This window comes from Poecilia mexicana, unplaced genomic scaffold (genome assembly GCF_051168715.1).
Source record: "Poecilia mexicana isolate PSO_F unplaced genomic scaffold, ASM5116871v1 scaffold_17, whole genome shotgun sequence".
Taxonomy (NCBI): domain Eukaryota; kingdom Metazoa; phylum Chordata; class Actinopteri; order Cyprinodontiformes; family Poeciliidae; genus Poecilia; species Poecilia mexicana.
Genome location: NW_028263386.1, coordinates 15,060,574 through 15,082,370, shown reverse-complemented (window position 1 = coordinate 15,082,370; position 21,797 = coordinate 15,060,574). Strand labels below are relative to the sequence as shown.

At 40.7% G+C, this 21,797-nt stretch overlaps 1 protein-coding gene across 6 annotated transcripts in view; it reads left to right on the top strand.

The window, feature by feature from the left end:
- The window catches only part of kmt2cb (lysine (K)-specific methyltransferase 2Cb), a 75,582-nt gene that overhangs the window by 32,890 nt on the left and 20,895 nt on the right, over positions 1–21,797 (top strand). For 4 of the 6 annotated variants that reach the window (XM_088014672.1, XM_014990393.2, XM_014990394.2 and 1 more), the window contains exons 14-37: positions 79–800; positions 2,213–2,332; positions 5,730–5,846; positions 6,039–6,143; positions 6,403–6,507; positions 7,023–7,204; positions 7,484–7,648; positions 7,741–7,847; positions 7,990–8,061; positions 8,139–8,351; positions 9,374–9,493; positions 9,759–9,884; positions 9,966–10,096; positions 12,371–12,563; positions 14,444–14,536; positions 14,782–14,829; positions 15,564–15,704; positions 16,153–16,185; positions 16,432–16,578; positions 16,673–16,814; positions 16,905–17,140; positions 17,270–17,343; positions 18,770–18,967; positions 19,204–21,207. In XM_088014672.1, coding sequence (XP_087870798.1) covers positions 79–800; positions 2,213–2,332; positions 5,730–5,846; positions 6,039–6,143; positions 6,403–6,507; positions 7,023–7,204; positions 7,484–7,648; positions 7,741–7,847; positions 7,990–8,061; positions 8,139–8,351; positions 9,374–9,493; positions 9,759–9,884; positions 9,966–10,096; positions 12,371–12,563; positions 14,444–14,536; positions 14,782–14,829; positions 15,564–15,704; positions 16,153–16,185; positions 16,432–16,578; positions 16,673–16,814; positions 16,905–17,140; positions 17,270–17,343; positions 18,770–18,967; positions 19,204–21,207 — 5,594 coding nt within the window. The remainder of the gene's footprint in view (positions 1–78; positions 801–2,212; positions 2,333–5,729; positions 5,847–6,038; positions 6,144–6,402; positions 6,508–7,022; positions 7,205–7,483; positions 7,649–7,740; positions 7,848–7,989; positions 8,062–8,138; positions 8,352–9,373; positions 9,494–9,758; positions 9,885–9,965; positions 10,097–12,370; positions 12,564–14,443; positions 14,537–14,781; positions 14,830–15,563; positions 15,705–16,152; positions 16,186–16,431; positions 16,579–16,672; positions 16,815–16,904; positions 17,141–17,269; positions 17,344–18,769; positions 18,968–19,203; positions 21,208–21,797) is intronic. The other 2 variants (XM_014990398.2, XM_014990396.2) reach the window with 2 other exon arrangements.

Below are 21,797 nucleotides of genomic sequence, written 5' to 3'. Positions count from 1 at the left end.
GAAAATGTTGTTGGTTTCCATGCCCCTCAATTCATTCATTCATGTTCTTAACACCAACTTTTGTTTACCCTTTTACAGAAACAAAACCAGCAGCTAGACCCCAACTCACATCTACAGAAAGTTCCGCGTCATTGTCATCTCCAAGCCAGGAACCCTTTCTTGTCCAGCAGCCCGTTGAGGCGCTACAGACGCAGGATATCACGTTGCTAATCAAGCCAGCAAATACAGAGGCCTGTCCCGAGCAGGGCACGGTCGACCCCAGCACAAAGGATTTTAAGGCCATCATCTCAACCACCAAAGAACCAAGTACTACATCAGTAACTTTCATGGAACAACCAATGGAAGTCGCACTACACCAAACTTCAAGTATGGACGTGGTGAAGACTTCTTTCTTGGAAACTGCTCCTAAGCAACCTAACAAAGAGAAGAATGAGGGTGCATTTCACATGAACTTGGCAGAGACTGTTAAGCCTTCAACTTCTAGTAGATCAGAGGAGATGAACTCTACACTGGACAGCACGCCCAATGCGTTATTTCCTGGTTTGTCTTCAGAGGAGAAACCCGTCAAAACAGCTGTGGAGAGATTGGCTGAAATGGTCTCCTCTCCCTCGCACTCTTCTCCTCTGGCCAGAGGGATGCCTCTCAGAGACCCGTCGCAGACCCAGATCCTACCCACGCTGAGTGACCACAGCAGTATAATGCCAACAACAAACCTCATACCGTTCACGCCGAAGATCGGCATGGGAAAACCGGCCATCACAAAGAGGAAGTTTTCTCCCGGGAGGCCTCGGGTGAAACAGGTATGGTGCCAAACTGCTAATCGTCGAGCTTACTACCATTCATTGGCACAGAGGGAATCGCTCTACCTGATTCCCTGTTGCAATTCAGCTAAAAAATTCAAAGCGATTTTAATAGGAATGTGCACCTAGTTCACCTCCTCTTTGTGTGTGACCTGTGGGTCACGCTCTTTGAAACATGATCAGAGTTTTCCTGTCACTGGTTTCTGTGTGATTGAAGTAGCTTCAGGCTTGGGATAAGAACTTGTTTGTTTCTGTCTATAACATTACTTTACCTCTTACGGTGCCCTACGCAAGTAAAGCACGAAAGTGGCTATTTTTCTACTCCCTTTGTAACATTGCGTTCAAAACTAAGCGAAAAGGTCTTTTGTTTGCGTGCGTGCGTGCGTGCGTGCATGTGTGTGTGTGTGTGTGTGCGCGCAAGTCCCTATAGGAGATGGAGGTTTTGTGGATTGAAGATATTTTGCTAACATTCCCTACTGGTATCCACCTCAAACATCATCATCATCATCTGTCTTTCTATTCATCTCATGATCATGTCATAAACATGGCATTGTGTCATTGTCTGACTTAAGATGAACATCCATTAAGTCAGAAACGGCAGTAGTAATTCCTTTTACTATTTACATAATATACTGCGAGTGGCTGTACGCAGTATATTACGGTAGGGAGATTAAACACCAAATATTCAGATTATTTTGATATTGGAGTCCTAAGTCTGCCTCATACAGAACGTAGAATTTTCTCAAAAAATATTTGGAATTAATTTGTGCCATTGGAGCTAGTTCAGTTGGATAATTTTTTTTCTTTTCTAGAGGTAGTATATCTTAACTCTTAAATAAGCATTACAGGGCTCAAATTAATTTACTACACGCAGTATGGGAAAATCTTTTCTAAAAAGCATAAATCAGTCTCTTCAGTCAAGCATGGCTAATGCGCTGATGTTTTGCTGTGCGAATGCAGCTGCTTGTTTGTCAGCATGCCAAACATATGATTGCCATAAAGAGACATAACAGGTCTATTTCCCACCCTTTTTCTACTTTGTAATGCCACGCTAACGCTAGTAAATTCTTCTACACAAACTGCAACTAACACATTTGCTTGTCCGAGTTTTGCTCTTTAAACTAGGCGCATGGAAAATGAGAATTAGCTTTAACTCGTCGTGTCACTTAATGACTTGTAGATGTTCTGGCTTTTAAGATCCTCCCTTAAGTGAATGTGTATCGACTTTAATCTAAAGTTACTACATGAGAACCTCACCACATTTCTTTAACATCCTTCTTTTGTATGTTTTGGTTTCTTTGCCGGCTTTGTTTTTAAGTTGCTGCATTTTGTCGCCCTCCTCCCTCCCTCCTCTCTCTCTCTCTCTCTCTCTCTCACTCTCTCACCCTCTCACCCATCCCTTCTTACCTTAGGGTGCATGGAGCCCCCATAGCAGTGTGTGCTCACCCTTTTCCTGGTCACCAGACCAGCCAGAGGGTTGGGACCCAAGGACCAGGCAGTCTTATGGCAGCCCCGGTTGGAGCATCAGAGTGGTAAATACAGTGGCTCACCAGAGATGGCAGGGCAGCAGCTGCCCTCTCTGACCGTTTTTATTGTGATGCTCGCTCTCTTGAGTATTCCTGAGCTTCACTAGTCTGTAATGCTGCCAGCAATAAATGATGACGTACACTTTGGAGTAAGAAGAGGCATAAGAAAGCCAACTTGTTTACTAAAAATGTGAGGAAGAAGATTTAAAGTATTTGTCATATTGGAGTTGAATTCAGTGAACGAGAGTATTAGGTTTTTCACAAAATATTATATACGTAATCACTTTAGCACTGAATTCAGACTGCCTTCGTCAACTGTACACTGTTGGGTTTTCTGCAGCTCCTTTTTAAACAAGTGCAAAGAGTAATATACTCATTACGTATCTCTAGTCAGCATTGAGCGGGAAAAAAATACCGTTGTGTCATGCTCCTGACAAAAACAGAAAAGTCATTGTTAGGGTTATAATAATGACCGTAACATTATTTGTCATTTTGTTACATAGGCAGGAGCAAAAATAACTTGTGAATATCAATTCAAAATTATTTCACATTTCAAGTGCTGACTGCACAGAATTTATTTTTCCTGTGCACTGTTCTAGACTTTATAGTTTAGCACAAATATAGCAAGTATGTATTAGTTTCTGTTTGGGCTATCTACTCAAGTAGCCAATCTGCTGCTGGCTGCTCAACAAGCATGCTCTGCTCAAACCTTGCCAAGTGTGGTTTAATCATTTTGTTTTGTATTATCTATAAGAGTCAGATTTCTTTTTTCCAAATAGCCATGTTGACATTTTTCTTAAAGTTGGTAAATCTGTTGGCGTCTTCATTCAGCACAGCTGCCTGGCAATATGCAGCAACAGGTGGGACAGGGCAGTGCTGTGTTACTAGCTTGAGAAAACCTTTGGAGCCATTTTTTTTTATTATCAAAATGTTTAACTGTAAGAATGGTACAATATTTTGGTGGATTTTAGACTTTTTCCTTTTTAACTTTTTTCATAAGCCTTTGTGAGAGTTCCAGTTCAGTGTTAAATGAAGTTGGATTGTCAGAAAGAACATTTGAAGTATGTGGCCAAAATGTTTTTTTTTTTTTTGTTTGGAAAGATTTTTAGGAGATTCAAGCAGATGGAGCTTGACAGTCATGTCAAGCTTTCGAACCCCTGCAGAAAATCTGCCAAAGGCACTGTGAAACCTGTACAGGAAGAACCTGCTTTCACTTTCTTAATCGCTCTGTATTATGAAGTCACTTTCTAACAGACGCGTAGATCAAGGAGCTTCACACGACCGCAATTCAACAACAGAAAAAGATTATCAGCATCACATAGGCATTAATTTATGTAATTTATGGTGTGTTACGTTGTGACTTTTTGCTAAATGTTAGAAAAAATATTGTGTTAACTATGTTTTCAATTTGTATTCATTTGTAGCTTCTGCATATTGTTGAAGGATATATCTCGAGCTTCCTTGTACATTAGATTTGATAAGCTTGTATTGCTTTTACTGCCAGAATGTGTTCAATATGCAGTTTAGTGTTGGAAAAGAATGACGTTTCTGGTCATTTTGTGAAGAATATGAAGAGAGCTTGCTTTTGAGGTTTGTCTGCCCGCTAAGTTATGCAGGCTTGACTTGTTGCAACAGCCTTCCCTTCAGTGATCATGTCAGGGGGAAGGGATGTTGAGTCGTCAGTGGGAGTCCAAGGTGCAATAAGAGTGTTGGTTTGTTTTACTACTGATTACAAATGACTGTTAATGGTCACCCAGTATTCATTCAGTGTTGTTTGCAAGACTTTTGTTTGTTGTTTGTAACAGTTTAAATCCACAAACTGGGAAAAAGGAAATGGTAGCCTTCTCATGTGAGTTACTCACTCTTTACTCTTTTTTTTTTTTTTGGTCAGACCTAACTCCTACAGAAAACCAACAGTTCAATCTGAGGGCTGAGATGACAATAGAAGAACTTTGATTTTATGTCGGTTAAACTATTTCTGCTGTTTTGGCTCATTATCCTGCTGAAAAACCATTTTCAGTTTCAGTTCTGGACACCAGATTTTACTTGAAATTTTATTAGAGGCCATGGTAAAATTTGAACGTAAAAATTAAGTTCCTAATAAACGTTCTGATTGATTTAGTCAAAACGGAAACATGGTTTTAGTGATGGATATAGCATTTATTTTAGTTCCATGTAGATTGAATCTGTTGACGTTCACTGTGATTAAAGAGGTTTCGTGTACTTATTTAGCCTTTTTTCCTAAGAGAAAATGCAGAGTGTTGGAAGAATAGCGCAAATTATAGGATTAACGCTTGCTAAATTTAGTAGAACATTTTTAAACAAATGTGCTTATTATTATGTGCTCTGCTGTTTTACTGTATAGAATAACACTACCAGCTATTTTTTTTTCTGGTTAATTAGCCAGAGTGGGCTTATTAGCTTAGCTTAACTGAGTTTGCTTAGCTTCCTTCCTTCCTTCTCCCTCCCTTCTTTCCACTCTTCCTCCTTTTCTTTATTTTCTCCCTTTTTTTTTTTTTACTTTCATGTATAATGACTGGCTACAGTAGAGAGACCTCCACAGACTCATTGTGAACTTTAGTAGTTTATTATAATAAATAGCTATAAAGGGCTAAAAACAAAGAAAAACGTTGATTTTTTAAAAAAATGATTTTTATTTTTTAACATCTCTTGTTCCTACACAACATTTTTTACATGTAAAATGCTGTGTAGGAACAATGGCTTTGATATATCTTGAAGATCCAGTAAATATTTTGCAGTTCTAATTTGAAGAAGAGTCGCTGCCTTCATTTTTATTGAATGCAGAAGCACAGAGTGCTGTCGAGTTAAAATTAGGTTTGCTTTCTTGGAACCATACAATATGTAATGTCAGTGTTTAATATTGATTTAAATGTGTCACCTATCATAAATAAGTTTTGTTTTTATCCCCTCACCATGACATTCACATCACCCGTGAACCATTATTGCCTCAGTCAATCTGTGAAATGTGTAATTTTAGCATGTGGAGCAAATATGTCTTGAAGAAGTGTCCAGTCGCTCCTTTGTCCCGTCAATGAGTGAACTCTCAGTATAACAATTTGCATATATAACGCTGTCCTAGTTTGACAGGCCTCAGTTGTTACAATACACAGTCTCTTAAATGAACTAGAAATGCAGCTGTTGAGCTAATAAATTGTATATTTTTTGTCTAGCAAATCTTCTGCAGAAGAAGCATCTTGGTTAATAGTTGCACCTTTAGCTAACTGAATTGGGCATTCAGCATCCAAAGAGGTGTTTAAGAAAAGGAGCAGACTTTTACAATCAGACGGAGCTTGGGCTTGTACTTTTGAGTTTGTATGACGGTAAATTGTGATTGCCATGGTTAGACTGAATTGGCCATTTTGTGTTTTTTGTTCATCTGCAGGGTCGAGGATCAGGCTTTCCCGGTAGGAGGAGGCCGAGAGGAGCAGGACTGTCGGGCAGAGCTGGACGGGGCAGAGCCAGAGGCAAAAACGGAGTGAGTCCCAGCATCAACCCTGGGGTATGATCCTTACGAGATTGTTTAAATACTTCGTTTAGCAAACAGCTGTTTTATAAGCAGTGATGATGTTCATATCAAAGATTATGTCATTTTTCTTTGATTATTTGACAGTGATAAAATATTTTTTAAACCTGCGCTCTCCCATTTATATGTTAATTTTTTGTGTGTGTTTTTTTTCCTTCTTATTTGCAGATCACCACAATAGAAACACAATACCCACTCAAAGAAGAGGAGGAAAATGCGATGCACAACACTGTCGTAATTTTCTCCAGCAATGACAGTTTCACGCTGAAACAGGTTCGTATGTGTGCCCATCTGTTTTGTGCACATTCTGATTTTAATTTGAAATTCCTGACCATGAATTTCAGTGTTCACGCTAAGTGGCCTCATAATAAAATGTTTGCTTAAAAATTTGGCCTCCGGAGTTCTTTCCCCCCCCCCAACAGCACAAACATAGAAATAACCAAGCCTTTTTTTACTCTCACCTCTGAAACTTACTGGCGTAACTCAGCCATTGCACTGAAATTAGTTTACTCATATCTGTCTTCCCTTTTAGGACATGTGTGTGGTGTGTGGGAGTTTCGGTCTCGGTGCAGAGGGACGTCTGTTGGCCTGTGTACAGTGTGGCCAGTGCTACCATCCCTTCTGTGTCGGTATAAAGGTATAGTTTTTTTTTCCCTTTTTCATCTACTACCTTGTTACTCTCTCCTTGTTGTTCTGCCTTACCTTTCTTTTTGCCTTGTTTCCCTTCTGTTTACTTCCTCACTCCCTCATGTCTTGACTACTTTCCTTCAATATCTTTCCTTGTTTTTGTCCTTCCAAACTTGAGTTCTATCTCTGATTGATTTGGACTTCCATCCCTTCCTTCCCCCCACGTATCCATCTTTCTCTCATTGTGGCTTTCCTTTTAAATTTGTTTTTCGTCTCTTTTGCTCATGTATGAACTTTTCTTTCCTTCTCTTCTTAATCTTTCTTTTCTTTTTCTTTATTTTGTTCTCTCTATCCCCTCTTTGGCGCAGCTTTCCCATAACCCACATTATACGACTGCTCACTGTCAAACTATTTGTCAAAAATTAATAGAGGACTTCCTATTTTCTATAGGATAAAGATTTTAAAAGACAGCTTGCTGGGCAGAAACTACATTCCCCATGTCTGTTACTGCTGCTCTGTTTGCAGATCACCAAGGTGGTGCTCAGTAAAGGCTGGCGATGTCTTGAGTGTACGGTGTGCGAGGCTTGTGGGCAAGCCACAGATCCTGGCCGCTTGTTGCTGTGTGACGACTGCGACATCAGCTATCACACATACTGTCTGGACCCTCCTCTGCAGAATGTTCCTAAGGACAGCTGGAAGTGCAAGTGGTGAGTAACTCTTTGATCACTGTGCTCAAATGGGCTTCAAGCAGTAAGTCTTTTAAATTAGAATTGAACTGGTGCCTTGCAGACTCAACATTCCGGTTTACTTAACTTCACTCTTTCCCAATGTATGACTTTTTTTTCTGTGATGCTTTCTTTAAGGCTAAACAAAATAATTGTTTAATGTAACATATGTGGCCTAATGTTGCTTTTATGTTTTTATCTCTATCCTCTTGGAAATAATTTGGACTAAATTAACCATTGTTTTTCTCCCATCTCCTGCAGGTGTGTGTCCTGCACGCAGTGTGGTGCAACCACTCCAGGACTGAGGTGTGACTGGCAAAATAATTACACCCAGTGTGCTCCCTGTGCCAGCCTTACATCATGCCCAGTCTGCCTGGTGGACTACAGCGAGGGCACCATCATTGTTCAGTGCCGCCAGTGTGACAGGTCTGTGTTGTTCCTGCAGAACTGTCATGGAAGGAATGCAGAACCCCGACTAACTCTCTGGAAACTATCTGAACGTCTTCTCCTCTCTGCAGATGGTTTCATGCTTCTTGTCAGAATCTTCATTCAGAAGATGATGTAGAAAAGGCGGCAGAGAGCAGCTTCGACTGCACCATGTGCCGCACATTTAAGACCACAAAAGGTGGGAGAGTAGTGATTTAGCACAATGCTTTTTTTTTTTTTTTTTTAATTAAAGCAAATGTGTTGTGTTTTTATTGCCACGTGTTTAATAATTATTTTGTTAAATTACCGAACTGATTTTGTACATTTTGGTTCTGCTGCAGTTATAACAAAGACAAGAGAGATCACCGAGCCACTACTTGTGACACAGACATTTTCCAAAGCTAAAGATTTTGGTAAGTTTAAAGCGACCCGAAGCAGATGGGTATTTATTTTTGAAGTATTTAACCCGTTTTGCCGTTTTTCTGTTCAGATCTGTCTCGGACCTACACCCAGGATGGTGTTTGTTTGACAGAGTCGGGACTTTGTCAGCTCCAGAGCTTGTCTGCTGCTGCGTCACGACGACGGAAACCCAAACCAAAGCTAAAGCTGAAGATCATTAACCAGAACAGCGTGGCCGTGCTGCAGGCCCCCGTGGACCCTCTCTCAGAACTGTCTCGAGATGAAGACATGGAGGACAACAGAGGTATCCGTGATCTCATACAACCTGCATGTAATCCCGTTGTACCGACCCATTTTAGGAAATTAAATGTCATTAAAAATGTATATATTTTTGTAATTCAAATAAAGAATCTAATCTTAAGATTAGATAGGTTTCTTCCACTGAGAGGGATACATTTCAAGGGTTTATTTCTGTTCTTTCATAGCTTGTAAATAAAGACGACCCATGACTCGGTGTCTAGCAAAAATAGAACATTGTAGAAAACAGAGAAGCTATTTTTTAATACAGAAATATTGGCCTAATGACCAGTATGTCTACGTATTGCATCAGTGTGTTGTGGCATGGAACACACTGATCCACTGCCATGCTGTTATGGAGGCCCAGGGACCTTTAATAGCAACTTTCAGTTTACTTTGATTATTGGTTCTGGTGTCTCATGTCTTCCTTGTGACAGGAGTCCTCAGGATCTCTATGGTGTTCAAGTCTGATGAGTTTCTGGCCAATCAAGCATAATGATACTGTGTTCATTAAAACAAGTGTTAGTACTACTGACAGCAGAGGCAGGTGCTGAGTCCTTCTGAAAAATAAAATCGGATTGCTTGTGCAACTTTCTGCCCCAGTTTTTCCTTCCACTCAACTTTCTATTAATATGTTTGTATACAGCACACTGTGTACAGCCAGATTCTTTAGTAATGACCTTATGGTGTCGGTGACTATCTGCTTGACAAATGTTCAGCTGGCAATAATCATTGTGTGAAACGATCACGTAAAAAAAAAAAAGCAGCTGCTATATGAGCGTGTGCTCAATGTAACTAATTTAAATTTCATTTGTTTGCTATAGTAGCCTGTGGTCTATTTTGATCAGTGTACATATAATAGAAAGATATTCAGTCTTGGAACTTGTGCAGTTGAAGTTTAATCAGGTGAATATTTTGCCATGGAGTGGGGTTTGGACGAAACTGACCCTGTTACTGTTTTGAGGGGCCTGACTGGGGTGTTCTCAGCTGCTGGGCTGTCACTAATCATCACTTCTCTACCTCTTACAGAGGCGGAGCTCCTTGATTGCGAGACAAAGTCTGACTCAAGCCTGGAGCGAGAGCCAGCGGAAGATGACTCCAAAGGGGCCGACGGCGTCAAGAAGAGGAAGAGGAAACCGTACCGACCGGGTAGGGCACCTGATCCAAGGAGACAGCTCTCCTGAAGCATAAAATGGTGCAGTACATGCCCAGCGTTGTAGCTGCAGAGATGTGCTGCCATCTCACGGCCTCAGATGCACAGAGGGGTCTGTCGGGTGTTTTCAAGCCTGCATTATTTTGCCACTTTACAGAGACAATAAAGGCTAGGCTTTAAACTAGTCAGCCTCAGTTTTGAAGTGGAAAATTGCACTTAAATGTAAGTTTGCGAGCAACTCTGTTTTTGCTTTGTCATCAGGCATTGGGGGGTTCATGGTCCGTCAAAGAAGCCGGCCAGGCCAAGGCCCAAGCAAAGCGAAGCGATCCCTCTGCAGAAAAGATTCGTCTGGCTCTGTGTCAGAGAATCCCATCGGTAAAGATGAAGGTCAGTGCACCAGAACTATGCATATAATTTAAATTTGTGTCGTTGAACTCAGAAATTTCTAAAATAATGTTTTGTTTTCAGGTTGGACAGAAGCCCAGCCAGATACTCCTTTGGATGGGACGCCCTCTGGACAAGAGGTCCCGGAAAAGATAAAGAAACGCTACAGGAAGAAGAAGACCAAGCTGGAAGAAGCTTTTCCAGCCTATCTGCAGGTCAGTTATCTGGAGTATGTAATGATTTATTTTACAAAAAAAGGGTTGTATCTACCACTTATCTGTGTATTATGTATGTATGTATTAATCTTTTAGATATCTAATATGTTTATATTCTCCAGTTGCATAGGGTGGACAGTAGAGCCACATGTTCTCATTCTATGTCATTGTGCACTGCTGGTCAGCTGACTTCTCAGGCTTTTCCCTGCTCAGAGTAAATATAAGTTTGGCTGTTAGGATATTTACGGCTCATAACATGCAGAGGGCTGCTGGCTTGGAATGTCAAGACGTAGCAACCAGCACCGTTTTTAATCTGCAGCATGTCTGATTAACAGCAAACTGCAGAAAGCCTGACTAATTAAAAAGCTATCAGTTTATATGCCTGATCAGTGTTAATTTTGATTGCACATTTTTATATTTGACTATTTTTGACTAAAATCAAATTTAATTTTAGTTTATAATTTTAGTTTTTAAGATGCTTAATTTGAGCGATGCTAGTCATTTTAGTTGTTAGTCTAATTCTTCTCAATTCACTCTTTCTATATTTCAATCTGTTACAAGTAAGTGTCTTCGTTGTGGAATATTGTACAGCACAAAGAAAGGTTTGCTTTGGTCCCAGTAGCTACTTTCTTCACTTATGTTGCCTGTCCTGGATTTCATGTCCTGTCTTACTTGTATCTGTTCTGCTCAAGTCGTTGTCCAACAGTAGCAGATTAATGTTGAAAAACGTATCACATTCTGCACAAAGGCCTTTTGAACCTGCTAAATTTAACTGGCGTTCACGTACAAGGTTCCTACACAGTCTCAAAAAGTCTAGACAAGTTTGAATATTTACTGGCCCATTTTTTTCAGATCTTATGGAAAATAAGTTAATTGAGTGTGGAATGATGTTGGAATTTCCATGCCATATTTCTGTATTAAAACTACAGAAAAATATAGATTATTGTTATTATTGTTGTTGTTGTTGTTATAACTGTAATATTCCATACAAAATTGTCGTGGCAGAGATAATGTTGCTTTTGTGTTTCTCAATAAAATCAAATAGTTCATTCGTTTTTTTTTAGTATGTGAATTAGACAAAATCTGTATTTTAATGTTAGTGAATTTAACGTTTGTTTTCCTTTTCAAATGTACAGTTTTATGGGGGGAAAAAAAAAAGTCAGTCTGTTTTGAGCTACGTCTTTCTGAAAATCGTTCTTTCACTCCAGGGGAAGGCAGGGAAAGCATAGTAAGTTGCATTGAAACTACTTTGCCAGTATGCACCCCAACCCCCTCTGATGGAACATCATAATGTATCTCTGAGTAGAGCATGCTTGTCTGCGATCATAACTTTTTTAAATGGTTCCTTTCTTTCTTGTGAATTGACATACAAAGGCTTAACTGTAGATGGCTGCTTGTCCCCAGCCAGTATCTTAGTGTCACTTTGTGTTGCCCAAAACCTCGATAGGTGATGTGCATTAAGCCAGTGGTGGCTGTCACTGCCACTCTTTATCCCACCACATTAAGGAGAAAACCTAAAAGTCTTACACAGTGAAGCAGATTCCATTAATTATTGAGATAACACGTCGAGCTTTAGCGTCACGGTGCAGCAGTGAGCACCGTTCCATGTTGCTGAGGATAGCTGGGATGTAGCTGATTAGTGGAGGTCGGTCCTGAGGGGTCAGAATCATGTGACTGATGGTTTGGAGGAGGGCTCTCCAAAGTGCAGCCTGGGGGTAGATGTGTCATGTGCAGCCTTTGACCACAATTCAAAAATGATCTAAGTTTAGCCCACTAGCACAAATGGTTGAGGCAGATGTATGTATAGGTTTTAGGGTGAGTCTTTTCCGTGATGGAGGGGGGCTTTCGAAAAATTCAAATGTTCTTCAAATTGTAAATGTAGGTTACGTGTCAAAGTATTCATTTTTTGTTAAAATATCAATGAATACTATTTTACAATTTCATTTTTGTGCCCCAGACATGTTTTAAACTTGACCTGCTTGCCAAAACGTTTGCTGTTTAGAGTTTCAGTTCAGTTGTCGAGGGCCGTCATTGTGTATTGCAGTACAGCAGAACAATGTTTACTTTCTTCCTACACTGACCAGGAAAAGAAAATGGTGCTGATCTTTTTACCTTAGTTTTACTTCTATTGTGCCACTTTTGTTAAAGTTTTTTTCCAGCTATTTTTCTCTTTTGCATTGTCGGTCTCATCTTTTTTTAAATAATCACTTGCCTCTTACGGTGCTTATCGTCGTCGACGTGGCGTTGACTGGTCCCGTTTGTCGTCTTTCTCAGGAGGCGTTCTTTGGTAAGGACCTTCTGGACAAAAGCAAGCAGAGTAGGCAGCAGGGGGTCGAATCGGGCTTGCTGGAGGACGGGCAAAGCTACGTGGAGAGGAAGCAGCCCACTTCAGGCTTCTTGGATTCGACATCAGACCCGCTGCTAAGTGCATCAGCAGCATCCATTCCCTCCAGGCCGGCAGCACCACGTATGTATAAACAATAATTTTCTCCCAAGTGATTAGTGGTGATGTAATTCACGCAGTGAATGCAACGTTGTAGGATAAATATTAAATATGTGAAGACAACGGCTTGTTTTTGATTCCAAATTTCTCTCCTCTGTTCCTAAATACATGACATTCCAAAACTACTTATGACGCTTGAACTTAAATCACTTTATTGCAACGTGACCACACACTTTAATGTACTTTATTGGGATTTTATTTGCTCAACTAACTAATGCATGATTTGAAGTGGAAATGAAATGATACATGATTAAATATTTTCTTACAAAGAGATTATGGAACCACCTTTCACTGCAGCTACAGTTTCAAGTTTTTACCAGCTTTGCACATGTGTAGAAGTAAATGTTTCTTTCTTTGTTCTTTGCAAGAAAGCTCAAGGTCACTAAGGTTCAAGGCTCGTGTCAAATTCACATTAGATTTACTTCAGGACTTTGACTGAGCTGCTGTAACCCATAGCTCTGTCTGGATGTTTGCCTGTGCTGAACATACAGCTCAGTTTTTAAGTGTTTTGAAGCCGTTGATATGTTGTCTTCCAGGATTTGCCTCCCGTTAAATGGGTCCAATTTATCCCCCCTTTACAGAACCATCCCCTCTGCATGATTCTGCCCTGCTAATTTGTCCACATTTCCATTGACCTTCTTTCTGTGTTCCCTGATCTCTGTGATGCTGTTGGATCCCCAATGACCACACAACAGATTTCTGAGGCCTTCAAGTAACAGCTGGATTTGTACTGAGATTAAATTACCCATAAGGGACTCTATTTACCAATTACCAATAATTGGTAAATTATTGGTAATAATTTACCAAATTGGTTGAATTGGATTTTTTTATGATATCACAGAATAGGGAGCTGAATACAAATGCACTCATAACTTTTCCAATTTTTATTTATTTGTTTTCGTTTTATTTAAAACATTTTTTTTTCTATTTTTCAAAATAATACATTACCTTGTTTTGGTCCACCAGATAAAATCCCAATAAAATACATTTGAGTTTGTTCATCTAATGTGACTTTCTTTTTGTATTTAATGGGTGACGTAAAAAAAAAAAAAAAAAAAAACCTAGCTTTTTGAATAAAACATGAAGCCAGAAACCAAAATGATCATTTGTCTAAAAGAAAATAAAAGCCGTCCTGTCACAAAGCTTTTATTCAGTTTTCTTTTTTTTTTTTTTTTTCTGAGATTCAATTATTACTTAGTCAAGAATAGAGGATGTCTTTTTATACTCTTACTTGTAGGTTTCTTTACATGCAACAATGAAGAGCAATTTTTGAGCAGACAATAGTTGAAACAACTTTAATTTTATGGTAGCATTTAAATAACTTTTTGCAAGAGACAGAAATTAAGATCATGTTTCTACTGTTTTTTTTTTAATCTTGTGGACTTTACTGAAGGATGCTTGATGGTACTGGTTTCCACCTGAAGCTTTTTTTTATTATTATTACGGTATTTTAAGTGATCCCCTTTCAGCCCTGATCTGTCAACCACCATTTTGAAAAATTATGATTTGATTTCAATCATTCTAACTGAACCCGTTGACTCCTTTTGTCAACATTTGGGACTCTCCGTTTCAGTAGAGTTCAGCTATCTATCTTCAACCTGTTTAGTATTTTTAAATCACATTAATCTCTATGCCAGTCAGATATTATTACGACCTCTTTTGGGGGGAAAACGGCTTTTGAAAATTTGAGTTCATCCAAGGTTTAATCAACAACAAGCTCTACATGTGACATGCCGACAAGCAGCTCAAGATCCCTCATGTCAGTTCATCATCATTTATTATTTGTGACACTTTGGTTTTCCTTTTTTTTTCTTTTCCTTTTATTTCTTTTCCTTCATCTGCAGAGACGACAGAGGAACCATTAGTTGATCTAGCTGATGTTCTGAACACTGGTGCAGACATCTTGGGAGTGCTCGGAAAGCCAAGCGGTGACTCTGGTGCGTCAAATATCTCAGGCAGTGACAGTGACAGAATATATTAATAGTCACCTATGATGGCTTCATGTAATCCTCTACTACTCCTTATACAGAAATATCCCCAGAGGACTTGTTTGTTTTACTTTCTTCACCATTGTGATTTTCTTTATTGCCTCATTTTGATTGTTCGTTTTGGTTTTTTTAATCTTTTGTTTAGTTTATTCTGTCTTCACCATTTTATTTTACTTGGTTTTGGGTTCTTGTAGGTCTTGATTTTTGCCCCTTCAAGGTTGACAGCTCACCTCCTCCTTTTGGTAAGGGTGCTTTGGCCTCCAGTTCTCTGCTTTAGTGCATTTCTCCTGCAGTGTGTCTCTGTTTTGGGTGTGCATGTTTAAACACTACAGTGACTTCATACCCAGCTTTTCCTTTTTTTCCCACTCTCTCTCTCTCTCAGCCATTTCAGATTGCAATAACACTCATGAGCTGCTTAGTATCTGTCTAACACACCTTCAGTTTTTGCCCAAATGTATGTGGTGTGCCAGTCTTTGTGATCGTGAGCCTTCAAATATCCTCTCATGAATTAATATCTGGCTCAAAGGAAGATTTCTTCAAAATGGGAAAAAGAAACTGACAAGGGTGTCCCTAGCATTCAAAAATGAGCAGTCTAGAGAGCGAAGGACCTTGACAAATGTTCTTAGTTTCTGAATGCAGTAGAGGGGCTCTATCTTCATGCCTTTGGCTTCCTGACAAAAAGCTGTGCAGCACATTTTGCAGGGTGAAAATTGTGGCACTCTCTAATTTTAAGCGCATCAATTTGCTATACAAGTTTTATTAAATGATTTTTCAAACGCAATCTTTTCATCACATGAAAAGTGTTACGATGTCTCGTAAAAACTGAGCTCGACTTTTAAATTGTTTAGTTTTAATTGCCTTTCTACTTAAACAAGTTCTCATGCATTGACTCATTTAAAAGCAACACCTGTGGTGACTTCCCCCCCCCCTCCTTTGTGTTACATCTTTCTTTGTTTGTCTGTCTGTGTTTCCACAGCTGGACTGGACATCGGGCCACTTGCAGATGGCTCCCCGGTAGCGCCCCAGTCTCAGACTGGCCGAAGGACGCCTCGAACCATCCCAGAAGAACCCCTGGACGGCATTCTTAGCCCTGAGCTAGACAAGATGGTCACTGATGGTCAGTGGGAAAACACACAATTGATGATTAACACAGAAACCTTCCACATCAAACTGAGTCTAATCAGGATTTTTCTGTCAGATGAATTTCTGAGACTAAAAAAAAAAAATATCATACGTTAATTAACAGTGGCAGCTTTTCTTCCTTAATATGATTTCTAGCCTTATGGCTTGAAAGGCTCTTTGAAATGTAGATCTGTGAATTGTGAATTTGACATTTGAAAATAACTTTAGCATCACTGTAACTACTAAACCAACCACGACCGTATTAGTGGTTAGCATAGTTTCTATTTCAAAAACGGCTGTGTTTGTGTGTTTATTTTTGACAGGGTAGGCATGTACTTTAACTCTGAAATTTCATAAACACTTGCAGTATTAGATTCACTTTTTATCCGAATCTTCAGTGGCGAGTTGAATAATGATGTTTTATGATTTTGCTTCCTTTTCAGAATCAATTCTCAGCAAATTTTACAAAATTCCAGGTTGGTACTTTTTTTTTTTTTTTTTTTACATTTTTGCCCCCCTACATGTGCAGATCAGTGTTTACCAAAGAAAGAGAACCAAAAATAATTAATGTTATAATATTATTAATATATTGATTGTAAGTTATTTCCCAGATGTAAAGTAGATAATGAGTTTGAAGAATAGACTAGAAATTTTAATTGATGATATATTAGATGAGGTACATTACTTATATGCGCAACATTGTGTTTGCCACTCTGTTCCAGAGCTGGAGGGCAAGGATGTGGAAGATCTCTTCACTGCAGTCCTTAGCCCGAGCACGAGCCAACCACCTCCACCACAGGTGCCTCACCCTCAGGTCCCAGGACCCCTCCCTCCTACACCTGGCACTGGTATGCCTCATCATAATGCAGGTACACTATCCAGTCACTTTGTTTTGAATGCAAGCACCACATACAGGTTTTTAAAACAATAAATGCTTCATATTTGTGTCTATTATGTGCGCAGGTAACCCGATGTTTCCAAGGATGCCGATGATCAATGGTATGAGGGGACCAAACCCACGCTTCCCCGCAAATCCCGCAACAGGACCTTGCATCCCAGAAAATTTCTCCCCTCTGAACCGCATGCCTTTCACTGACAATCCAAGGTAACACACAGCTTGCTGTTAGTAAAGCTCTTATTTTGCTGTCTCTGACATTGAATGATATTTCTTGAGCTGCTGTTCTTTTCGTTGCAGGGATCGTAAATTTAATCAGATGGCCAGAGAGGCAGTTGGTCCTTGGCCAACTTCTACCCACGGCCCTGGCCCTCCACCTCCCGGGTCTTTGCCTGATGGGGAAACCGAAGCCATGTCAAACGCCCAAAGGAGCACACTCAAGTGGGAGAAGGAGGAAACACTAGGGGAGCTTGCCACTGTTGCACCTGTCCTGTATACAAATATCAATTTCCCCAACCTTAAAGAAGAATACCCGGGTTAGTAGTTGGTTCAGAAGCTTTAATTTATCTTTCCAGATTTATTTATTTATTTCAGTTTATTTTATTTGAGCATGTTTTGCTACTGCATTGTTTAATTTGCATTAATTTTTTTTGTTCTTCCAACAGATTGGTCTACAAGAGTAAAGCAAATTGCTAAACTTTGGAGGAAAGCTAGCTCACAAGACAGGGCCCCATATGTGGTAAGATCCCTCTCCTCTCTCTGGCCTCCTGCTTTTTGACAGTGCAGTGAATAATCCAGTCAAACCTTTTAGACTCTTTAGACGAGAACAATAAAATGGCTTATCTTCAGCATAAGTAAATTGCTATATTTTTTGGAATAGTTTACCCTGATAATTAAGACTGTTCTTTATCTAGTGCATTTTTTCTTTCACGATTTGAGACGTTTGAGGATTGAGTAGAGAAACTGCTGTGAATGTGACAAGTATGCGAAAAGTTATGTCTCTACTGGCCTTGAAGGCGTTTCATACTCACTTTTATAGCTGAGGATTTAAAGTAGATTTCTGTAATTTTGCAAATTGTCTAAGGGTGTTCAGTTCCAGTACTCAGGAGCCAGTATCCTGCATGTTTGAGATGTAATCCATTCACATAGCACATTAACATAGCAGATTTAAGTGGCTGAATTCAGCAGAGTCTGTGGTTAATAAACCAATAATTTGAGTGGAGTGTATTGAACCAAGGACACATCCAAAACACGCAGGACTCTGGCTTCTGATGCCTGAAGTGGAAAACCTTCCCCTGTAGTTCCAAGCAGAGAAAGGGCGAGTGTGCTTCCTTTTTTATGAGATATTTGTCCTGTCATCTGTGCAGCTGAACAATAAAAAGCAAAATAACAAGTTGACAGTCATTGTCTCCCACTGTCTTACTGAATTTTAAATATCTTTTGGGGAAAAAAGATTGTCATAAAAAAATTAGATGTGTGTTAGTTCTGGTGTTTAACTTTATGTATAATCTACTAATGTTAATTCGATCTATAATTGTAAGAACAGGGATCAGATGTATTGTGTAGCCCTTACTTAGAAGTCAATGTCCTGTTAAAAACTCCACATTAATCTTTATTTTTAGTATAAATGGACAGTGGTGCATACACTAGGATGTTGATGTAGCCACCCAAAACAGAGAAACTGCATCACGTAGCTTCAAAATAAGTTGTTTTTTCCAATAAAAGTAGGTGTTCAGTTTCACATGTTAAATTCCCACTTCAAGCAGTTTAATTTCAGATATTTTTAACCACCACAATGTCAACCCAGTGTCTTTGCTTGCCTATTGTTGTTAACAAAAACAATGAAAGAAAAAAAAAACCTAGTTTGATGGAAAACCTTATAAAACGTAACTTCGCCTGTTGGCATTAAACCCCCCCCCCAAAAAAAACATCCTTTTTCTTTTTAGGTAAATAACATTTTACTAATTACCTAATATATCTAAAATTACTACTGTATAACATAGAAACTGGTTTTTAAAACACTTTTATTGTGTGAACTACATCATTGTGCTTTAATTTATATACAATTTACACCTTTTCTACAGAGAATTGTTTTGTCAGACCCATAGTTATGAAATACTTATGTGACGCCTGTATTTGTCAATGTGATTGATTTTGCTGTTTAGCAAAAGGCAAGAGATAACCGAGCAGCCCTGCGCATCAACAAAGTCCAGATGTCGAATGAGACGGTGAAGAGGCATCATCCGCAGCAACATCCCCCTGAGGTGTTTGATCCCAACATACCACTAGACACAGATCTCCTCTTTAAAGACCCTTTGAAACCAAAAGAGTCAGAGCATGAACAAGAGTGGAAGTTTAGACAGGTAAGAGTGTATGCAATGAAGTCAGAGAATGCAGCGCCAGGTCCACTTTATATAAAGACAGCTAAGAAGTGGTCGTTTATTAACGCTTCCTAAACATCTGCACTATCCTTCGCATTAACCGTGATGACATTGGTGGTTAGTAGGTCCAGTTCATTCTTGGCATGAGAATAAATTCTTCATCTTTGTTGAAGTCTAATCTCTCCTTATCTCTCTCTCTCTGTGTTCTGTCTTGACAGCAAATGAGGCAGAAAAGCAAGCAGCAGGCCAAGATTGAAGCCACCCAGAAATTGGAGCAAGTAAAAAATGAACAACTCCAGCAACAGCAGCAGCAACAGCAGCAACATCAACAGCAGACAACCAGTCAATCAGAGGGAGATGGTACCAACAGTGGTAACCAGAGTCCAGCCTCTCAGCCCAGTAACGGCAGCTCCTCCCCGATGCAGCAGTTAAACTCGAAAGAAACTTTTGCAAGGCCGCAACTACAAGCAACCCCAACATCTTGTCCTTCAGAGGATGTTTTTGTGCGACCGCCCCCTCCCCCTCCATCTGGTCCATCGTCCCAGCCTCAGTCTCCACAAGTTTTCTCACCAGGATCCTCTGGTTCTGGACCATCTTCTCCATGGGACCCATATGCCAAAATGGTTGGGACCCCAAGACCACCGCCTCTCGGACCAAATTCATGTCGCAGAATGTCTGTGGAGTCAGGCAAATCACCCACTTCTTTGACAGAACCGCAAGACAGAGGAAGACCCTCTCCAGCACATGAATCATTTGGTTCTCCCACATCAGTGTGCAATGACCCTTATGCCAAACCTCCTGATACACCCAGACCTACGGGAGAAATGGATCCCTTTCTGAAACCCATAGGACCACCCAGGGGCAGTCAAGCGGCTCAAGGAAGATCCCCAATGGGTTCTCCTGGCAGAGACCCATACTCACGACCCATGATAAGAAATGATGCCTATCAACGCATGGCCCAGAACAGGATGATTTTGTCTGACCCTTACTCAAGGCCTCTAATAGCACCAATACCTGGAAGTAATGAATCTGGAGCTGTTCCTCTCTTTAAAACACCAATGCCCCCTCCTCAGGCTCAGGATGCCTTCAATCGACCAGGTCAACATCCCACTGACAGATTCTCCCAAAATCAACCAAACGACCCCTATGCACATCCTCCGCATACCCCAAGGCCATCAGCAAATGACAGTTTCACCAGTCCACCTAGAATGGGTCAGCATCACCCTCAGGGGCACCCGTTTTCTCAGTCAGGACCAGTTCCTCAAATGTCTAGAAATCCTTATGCACATGCACCATCCACACCCAGGCCAGATCGTTTCACTTATGACCCCTTTTCCCAGCCCCTTGGTCCCAACAAGCCAGGTCCAGACCCTTTTTCGCAGCCTGCAGGAAACCAGCGATCCATGAATGAACACAGCATTCAACCTCGACCGTTTTTTGAAACCTACGCTCGACCACCAGGCACCCCACGTCCTCATGACAACTACGGTCAGTCATCAAACTCATCCAGTCCGTCCTCCGACCCTTACTCACAGGCACCTACTACTCCTCGTCCCAGTGGGATGAACCAGTTCGCTCATAAGCCCCACATTGGACAACGAATGTCCCCTTCCCACTCAATGGATCCTTTTGGTCATCCACCAGGTACTCCACGGCCCTCTGTGGGAGAAAGATTCTCTAAGTCACCAGGTAGCCAAAGGGGGCCAGTAGAACAATTTGCTAGTACACCTGGGCCATCTAGGATAGGGAGTAATGACATGTTTTCACAGCCAGGGGCCCACAGAACAATGGTTAGTGATCCTTATGCCCAACCTCCAGGGACCCCAAGGCCTGGTTCTGATGTGCATAACAGACCTATGGTTAGGCCAGGACCAGGAGTAGGTCAAGATCCCTTCTCACCCCCTCAAACCAGGCTTCAAGAACAGTTTCCTCATCCAGACTCTCTCACACCAAAACACCCTGGAGTTTCTGAAGATGGATTTGGCCAGTCACCTTCCACAAGACCCAGTCAGACTCCTGGGCATGACCCATTTGAACAAGTGCCCATGGTGCCTTGTCCACAGTCAACAGAGAAAATGGAAATAAAAGATCAGACAACTGTAGGGAACAGTGGAGCGGGCCCCCAAGATCCCACCCAAATGCCAAACAACCCACAAATGCCTGCTTCATCTTCTGAATCACAAGGAGTGGCTCTCGCTGAGACGGAGGAGAGACTAAAACAGGTACCCCAGAACTGAAACACCCCAGAAAAAATACTTTTTTTTTCTGTCTCATATGGAAAGCCAGCTCCTACTGTTGTAGGGTTATCTAATTCATTGTTAGATGACTCTACAGCAGCAAGTACTGGTTGTCTCTTTGATTTGCTCTTTGACCCTGCAGCTACATAGTCAATTTCTTAGTGAATAGGTATCCATGGAGATTATTGTCGATTTGTCATGGATTATAATGTACCGTATTTTCCGCACTATAAGGCGCACCTAAAAACCTTCAATTTCCTCAAAAGTTGACAGTGCGCCTTATAATACGGTGCACCTTATATATGGACCAGTATTGAGCCACAACAGGTCTAGCAACTACGGTAAGCAGCCGCCGACTTCATTTTCGCCCGTAGAAGAAGAAGCGCACGGTGCATGCTGGGATAGTTGTCAGACCGCTGGTTTGTTAATAAAGTTTGACTGACCTAGCTACCTACCGACTGTCTAGAATCAGGTCGTCTGCAGGTCATTTAGCACCATGTTCTCCACGAACATGCTGTACGCGAACGGAGAAGGGTGACCATCGTCCGCCCACGCCCCGGCCCAGTTGCAGAAAG